Genomic DNA, 8,040 nt, shown 5'->3' with positions numbered 1-8,040 from the left:
AGGACTTCGTTGTTACAAATCTGCATTCTCGTTTTCTCTTTGCTCAGTTTGTTTTCAGACCATATATACTAAAGTTTGTGGTTGCCTAGTAAGTTTTTTTTTTGGAAATGAATACTTTTATTCATCAAGGATGCATTAAATTTATCAAAAGTTACAGTAAAGACAATGAATATGTTACAGTATAACGCATAATGTATTATGATAATAAAAAATTACTTTAGCATTACTTGAGTTACTTGAACAGCAAAGAGTAATGGCTGCAAAAATATATTTTAAAATGTAATTTATTCCTGTGATGGCAAAGCTGAATTTTCAGAAACCATTAATCCAGTTGTCAGTGTCACATGATTCTTAAGAAATCATTCTAATATGCTGTTTTGGTGCCCAAGAAACATTTCTTATCATTATCACAGTTGAAAACAGTTCTGCTGATTAATATGATAAATAAAAAATTCCAAATAACAGCATTTATTTCAAATAGAAAACTTTTGTAACACTGCAAATATCTTTGACCAATTTAATGCGTCCTTGCTGAGTAAAAGTATTTATTTAAAAAAATAATACTGACAGAAGCAAAATATTCAATATATAGAATGCTGCGTGAAGTCAAACCTCATTTTATTTCAGCATTATGTGTCGTCCTTGCTGAGTAAAAGTATTTATTTAAAAAAATAATACTGACACCAAACATTTGAACTGGTGTATATCGAAAATTAAGTGATTATCACTAGAAGCAAAATATTCAATATATAGAATGCTGCGTGAAGTCAAACCTCATTTTATTTCAGCATTATGTGTAATAAAATAAAATAAAATACAATCATTTAGTGAACGGGAAGAGCTGTTTGTCTTCCTTTCACTGCATCATGCCAAACAGACCTTTTTTTCAACAATTTCTAAGTAGGTCATTACATTATTTTATATTGCTTAATGCAAACTACAGTATATTTGCATAGACTGTGTTGACACAGCTTCACAGTGCAATTTCACTGTAATTTTCACTGAGTTCAGAGCGTCACGTAGTAAAAACAGGCACAGTGCCAAAACTCTCCCTGCAGTGTTGCTTCTGTTATGCAGCATTGTGCTGCCTCCATGTGCAGTGCGAATACTGCAACCTGTTAAAATAAACATGTGCTGCTTACATGCTACCATGCAGACCTGCTGACAGAAAATACAATCATACAAACACATTACACTGAGATATTTTTCTGAATAACCTTCAACAGATCCAGAGAAAGCTGAAAGATAGAAAGAGAGAAGAGATGGGAGAAACTGGAGGGGACTCCAAAGCATGGAGAGCTTGGACTCCAAAGGGAGGGAGAGGGGATGAGGAGGAGGAGAGAAAGAAATGTGGAGAAATTCAAGAAGCAAGACGAAGCAGGGAGCAGAAAGAAAAAGCTATTTCAGCAAGAAAGCTTGAATTATGCATGCTCTTCCTCATTCAGGGGCGCAGGAGGACAGAAAAGAATAGTGCTGTGCATTTGTGTGCATGTGTTAGCTCTGATGACTCATCTGTCTGCTTTCTGCACATAAAAATGAGTCTAGCTGTAACCATGGAGACAGCACCTAATCTCCCTGCAAACCTTGTCATCCTGCTTTCTCAGAAACACTAAACTGAAAGGAAGGGGAAACGCAAATGCACAACACTGAAATGTGTAAAATTATATAGGGTTGATGGGTAAATGGTGATATCACTGTCAGACAGATGACTAATATAGTGGAAAGCCATATGCTTATATCTGATCATGACTCAGATGGAGAACACTTAAAAAAAATCAAAGTACTTGACTCTGGCCTTATTCATTAACTCACACTTCAGTTTGGAATTTCTTTTCTTTTGCATCTTCCTCCAAGCGCAAACAATATAACCATATTCAGTCATAATTTATGTCAAAGACTAGAATAAAATGAATCAATTTTTATGCACTGATGCACGAGTGTGGCGTCTTGTGTGAGAATAAAGGAGCATACAATCAATTAGACGTGGTGATATCACTGTCAGACAGATGACTAATATAGTGGAAAGCCATATGCTTATATCTGATCATGACTCAGATGGAGAACACTTAAAAAAAATCAAAGTACTTGACTCTGGCCTTATTCATTAACTCACACTTCAGTTTGGAATTTCTTTTCTTTTGCATCTTCCTCCAAGCGCAAACAATATAACCATATTCAGTCATAATTTATGTCAAAGACTAGAATAAAATGAATAAATTTTTATGCACTGATGCACGAGTGTGGCGTCTTGTGTGAGAATAACGGAGCATACAATCAATTAGACGGACAACGCAGCACAAGTTTCACATGACAAATCATTAATTTGCATCAAGTGTACGTCTCCTCTCTCTCTGTTGAACAAAAACCTCATAGTGTAGCATTTAATGCACTGACACAATAATTTATTGTGCAAAACAATAATTCACTTCATGACCTTATTAACCAGAACTGAGCTGACAACACAAAATTGAGATCTTGATACATGCTACCATATAAGAGTTTAAATTTATTAGAGACCTTATTATTTATTAGTGATTTACATATTTATTAAGAGGCTGTGAATGATACAAGAAGGAAGTTTAATATGCCAGTGAGGCAAGTTATGGCTACTATTACACTGCAACATAAATAGCTGTATCTGTGTAACTACAGCTATGACATGCTCCACAGTTTCTGCTCGCAAGACGCAGACAGAGATCTTAATTTAGAGGAAAAATTGCCATGTCACTGAACAAATTCTGCTTGGAGGCACATGATTGGAATGGTAATAGATGCTTCTAGGACTGCAGAATTGTGTGTGTGTGTGTGTGTGTGTGTTTATTAGAATGTGTGTACCTCTGAAGAGCCTCCAGTAGCTGTTTCAGTGCAGTGGAGAGCCTTTGTAGGCAGGAGAGGGCTTCATGAGGTGGGGGTGAGGTAGATTGCTGGCTGGGCTCAGTGGCTCCTGGAGTGTAGTGGAGTGCTGAGAACAAAGCCGAACTGAAGAGAGAAACAAACGGAAATAAACATTAAAACAACACTGTAATGCAGTGAAGTGTCTTTTTTGTTTACTGACGATAAAGCCTCAGTAGACAGTGTAAGAAGACCTGATCAGCATTTCTTCTCATTCTTCAAAGTTAATATTTTAGCAGAGGGTGTTTATGAAACAAAACAAACAAAAATAATTTAAATTTTTTTAAAAGAAGTCACCAAAGTTTCAAAAATACAGTAAAAGGTAATATTGTGAAATTTCATTACAATTTAAAATAAAAAAGAAGTTTTCTTAAAATGTAATTTATTCCTGTGATAGCAAAGCTGAATATTCAGCAGCCATTACTCCAGTCTTCAGTGTTACATGATGCCTCAGAAATCATTCTGATGTGCTGATTTGGCGCACAATAACATTATTATTAATGTTGAAAACATTTGTGCTGCGTTATATTTTTGTGGAAACCATTATTAAAAAAACTGGATTTTTTTGATAAATAGAAAGTTAAAAAGAACAGCATTTATTTAAAAATATAAATATTTTGTATTTTGCGAAACTTACTGAGCCCAAACTTTTGAACAGAAGTGTATGTTGAGAAATAAATACACTTCTGTCTTTGTCATTGACTCTCTTACCTAATCTGACACACATTGTTCCAGATGCTCTCAAATAACATCCAAACATTCTGATGTGATGTCTGAGGAGGCGGAGCTACATCCTCCTCTATCTCTGCCATCAGAGAGTCCTTATTATCAGTGTCATCACCCTCTGCTGGTGCTTTCGGAGACTGTCTCACACACACACACACACACACAAACACAAACAATTAATGAGTAATTAGAATTAAACAATTATCCACTGTTATATCATAATGAGATTGACCTGTAGTCTTTCCTTTAGCATACGCAGTGTAGAGAGCGCTTGAGCTACATGACCATTGTACTGAGATCTGCCAGCCAGTGCCGACAGCAGCTCTGCAGCCAATCTCACAGCACTGAGAGCAGATCTGTGCTCTATGGACCTGTCTACAGACAGACACAACACAACATTATATAGATAGATAGATAGATAGATAGATAGACAGAACACTTACACATGAACTAATTTAACACATGACTATCTGCAATACAGTTCAGACATATTTCTGCCATGTCATAATATATTCTGTCCATTCTGTCTGTTTGCTATCTTTTTATGATCTCCTCAGTTTCTGGAGTCAGGAGGCCCTGATAGCCTGTGGACACTGCTGAAGAAAGGAAGTGAGGAGAGAAGCTTAAAGGGGTCATATGATGCGATTTCAATTTTTTCTTTCTCTTTGGAGTGTTACAAGCTCTTGGTGCATAAAGAAGGTATGTAAAGTTGCAAAGACTAAAGTCTCAAATCCAAAGAGATATTCTTTATAAAAGTTAAGAGTCAGCCACACCTACCATGAGCTTTGTAAAAATCGACGCGTTTCAGAAAGGCGGGGCATAGAGGAGAAACAATAATGTACAGTATGTGGAAAATAATGTGTTTTTTTAACCTTAAACCGCATAAACACATTTCATTACACCAAATACACAAAATAATGTTCTTTTTAGCAACATCATATGACCCCTTTAAAAAAGACAGAAGTGGGTTAAAAACAAAGTTTTACAAATGTGTTCACAGCTCTAAGTGGGAGAGAGACCCGTTTATAAAAGGTGATCGCCTCTTGGACACATACCACTAACCCACTAACACAAAAGAACACACAAAATGAGTGAAGGACACTCCCTCAACTCCATAAAGTGCAGTAAATCACATTTAGGCGAGAACAGGAGGGCCCTGGTACTTTTCCACCCCTCCACTCCTGCACAAACTCCCTTCCTCCCCTCTGTCGGGCTGGGCTCATAGCCAAAGGCAGCAGAGAAGAAAGGCACAGTCATACTCCTGCTGCAGTGATTGGCAGAATGAGGTCAAACTCATAACTCCACACACAACATGAGAACAGTGTGAGTGTATGAGTGTGGACCAAAACCACAAACTTAGAGATGTGCATACACACAAACAAACACCAATTACCCTGGTGTTTAGTGGGAACCATTTAAAGTAATAATTTACCCAAAAATTCTGTCATCTTTTACTCTGTAGTATTTTTTCCCTCTCACTGGAGACCAGCAACTGTTCAGTTACCCACATTCTTCAAAATACCTTCTTTTGTGTTCAGCAGAAGAAAGAAACTCATACACGGTTAGAACAACTTGAAAGTACATGATGACAGAATGTTCATCTATGGGTGAGCTATCCCTTAATGACATAAAGAGCAACTGTAGGACATACAAACAGCCCAGCAGAGGGAGCAGGTAGAGTAGTCCCTAAATCTATGCATTTTTGTCCTTTCTTACATAAAGATTATGAGGAAACAAACTGTGACAGAATAGAATAGAATAGAATTACTGTAATAACAAAATGACAATTCAGAGATTTTCAGATTCAACATTTTAGAAATACAATAATGAATTTGACAAAGGTGTGTCAGCAATGCAAGATTACTTATGAATAAGATTTTTTTTTTTGAGAATATACACTATTGTTTAAAAGTTTGGAGTTGGAATGTTTTTAAAAGAAGGCTCACCAAGGCCGCATTATTTTTCCACAAATATAGTAAATACAGCAATATTGTGGATGTTATTGCAATTTGAAATTACTGCTTTATATTTTAATATATTTTAAAATGTAATTTATTCATGTGATGATGAGGCTGAATTTTAAGCCATTACTCCAGTCTTCAGTGTCACATGATCCTTCAGAAATCAATCTAATATGTTGATTTGAAGGTCAAGTAACATTTCTTATTATTATCAATGTTGAAAACAGTTGTGCTGCTTCATATTTTTGTGAAAACTTTGATACATTTTTTCCCCAGAATTCTTTGTTGAATAGGAAGTTCAAAAGAACAGCATTTATTTGAAACAGAAATATTTTGCAACATTATAAATGCCTTCACTTTTTTTCACTGACCCCAAACATTTGAACAGTAGTGTAACAGAACAGAATTGTGGAATACAATAAAAATTAAAATCTAAAATGGGACAGAACAGAATTCTAAAACAACATAATTCTATAATTAGAATATAATTATAGCACAAAATTGGGATTCTAATTTAGAGAGGAATAAAATTGGAATTTATTATAGTTACAGAGTATCAGATTAAAGTAGTGTAACATACACACCTGAACAGAGACAGTCACTCAGCATCTCCACACAGCTGAGCAGGCTCCTCTTAATAATGCTTCCGAACACAGCTATCCAGTGCTTCTTAAAACACTTGAGCAGCCCCTCCAGATTCCACGGAGGCTTCACATACACTATCTGCATACACAAACAGATAAGGTAAAAGAGAATGGGACTACAGAGAATGTGAGATCTGAATCACACTTAAAGGCAGTGGTGGACGAAGTACACAAATCAAGTACTTGAGTAAAAGTACAGATACGTATGATAAAATATTACTCCAGTAAAAGTAAAAGTACTCCGTTTTCAATTTTACTCGAGTGAAAGTACAAAAGTACTTGATTTTTTATGTACTTAAGTAAAAAAGTACTGATAGATAGATTTATTTTGCAATTTTATATAGGCTACTTAATTTAATTTTATATTAGCACATATTTTTTATAATTCTACTGCTCAAAATACCTGGGATTTTCCCAAAATAACCACTATATGGAGTCAAGATATATTTTTGTTGTTGATATGGACTACGTTGACGAGAGTGTAGTAATGTTCACTATGAAGCTTACACTGCAAAGTACCTGAGAGAAAACAGATTTGACCATCTGATTTTCACCAGTAAGAAAAAAGTGTTTTAAAGCTTGTTGTTTTGCAGAACATCACAGTTATATATGACATGAGAATAAGGCCTGAAGTTAGGAAGAACACTTTAATGAAAATATAACTATATTTTCATAATGATTTTTTTCTTCTCAAACCTTGTCTGTGATGTAAAAACACCCCTGGCCAAATGCCCACAGAGGGCATCACTTCCCACTTTGATAATTACTGTAGTTACCATGTTCTGAACATCACATCCTTTCTTTTCCCCAAGATGTAATCTATCTAGGTGGTTGAATAAAAATATTTGGATTTTATATCTAAAAATTACCTCAACTTAGCACCAGCAAGCTTGTTAGCAAGACAGTTAGCATCAGCTAACAATATTTACTTATTTTTAGTATGGTTATGATGAATAAACATTCATATCTGTTTACTCCGTTAGTTAATCCAAAAAATATAAAAATGTATACTGTTGATAAACAATATAAAAATAGACGTCACATAGGGCTAAATGCATAGCATTTTAATAAAACTGTTAACGTTACGGCAGCGGGGAATATGAAAGTGCATGAGTTATTTTATTTAATCTGTGTTATTTTAATGGTTCAGGTTTTTTTTTACCTAAAACATAGAGACACTGATGTTGATGTGTCTGCATTCAAGCATTTCAGTGGGCTTAAATAGATCACCCTTTACAGCAGATTTAGTTCACAAACAACTGACAGTTTTGACCTAAATATGATTTTCAGTTACAATAATTAATCCTAAAATTCGACATTAGTAACTTACTTTTAGCAGCATCAGTCGTACGCTCACAAGATCACTTCTGAATTCAGTTCACTGGAGACTCGCACTAAACGGTTCATCTGAATCAGTGAATTGTCGACTCGAGAACAGCTGCAATCGGTTCATTCTAATTTGTGAATGATTTGTTTGGTGCGATTTGTGAACCGATTTAAAAGGTTCATTAAAAAGAATCAGTTCGTTCTTGAATCAGACAGAGGTCGGCTTTGCGCATGCGCCGGTGAGTCTCGTGAAAACCAACGTTTGTTTACAGGATCAAAAGAAGCAAAGTTTCCTTACTTTAGCAAAGGAAAACCAGTCTCCTCTTGGCTTATATCGAAATCCTCCGACATTCTTCTTTACAAATCCTCGTTTTGTACTTCTAATAAGTGACTGTTGTTTTGTTTTGATCTCTCCCTTGCGCTTCCGCATTCGTCACTTCTGAGTGGCACATGCGCAAAGCCGACCTCATACGTCATCCGCCCGGAACTGC

General features: G+C 35.6%; 1 protein-coding gene across 2 annotated transcripts in view; it reads right to left on the bottom strand.

Moving 5' to 3' along the window:
* LOC107698376 (transcriptional protein SWT1-like) overlaps positions 1-8,040 on the bottom strand; it is a 24,683-nt gene that overhangs the window by 8,545 nt on the left and 8,098 nt on the right. For both annotated transcript variants that reach the window (XM_016499366.1, XM_016499364.1), the window contains exons 13-16: positions 6,164-6,302; positions 3,851-3,993; positions 3,604-3,755; positions 2,836-2,979 (exon numbers count right to left, since the gene is read on the bottom strand). In XM_016499366.1, coding sequence (XP_016354852.1) covers positions 2,836-2,979; positions 3,604-3,755; positions 3,851-3,993; positions 6,164-6,302 — 578 coding nt within the window. The remainder of the gene's footprint in view (positions 1-2,835; positions 2,980-3,603; positions 3,756-3,850; positions 3,994-6,163; positions 6,303-8,040) is intronic.

Source organism: Sinocyclocheilus anshuiensis, unplaced genomic scaffold, assembly GCF_001515605.1.
Source record: "Sinocyclocheilus anshuiensis isolate Anshui unplaced genomic scaffold, SAMN03320099.WGS_v1.1 scaffold1746, whole genome shotgun sequence".
Classification (NCBI taxonomy): domain Eukaryota; kingdom Metazoa; phylum Chordata; class Actinopteri; order Cypriniformes; family Cyprinidae; genus Sinocyclocheilus; species Sinocyclocheilus anshuiensis.
Note: the sequence above shows the minus strand (reverse complement) of the source record. Positions and strands in the feature narration are given on the sequence as shown.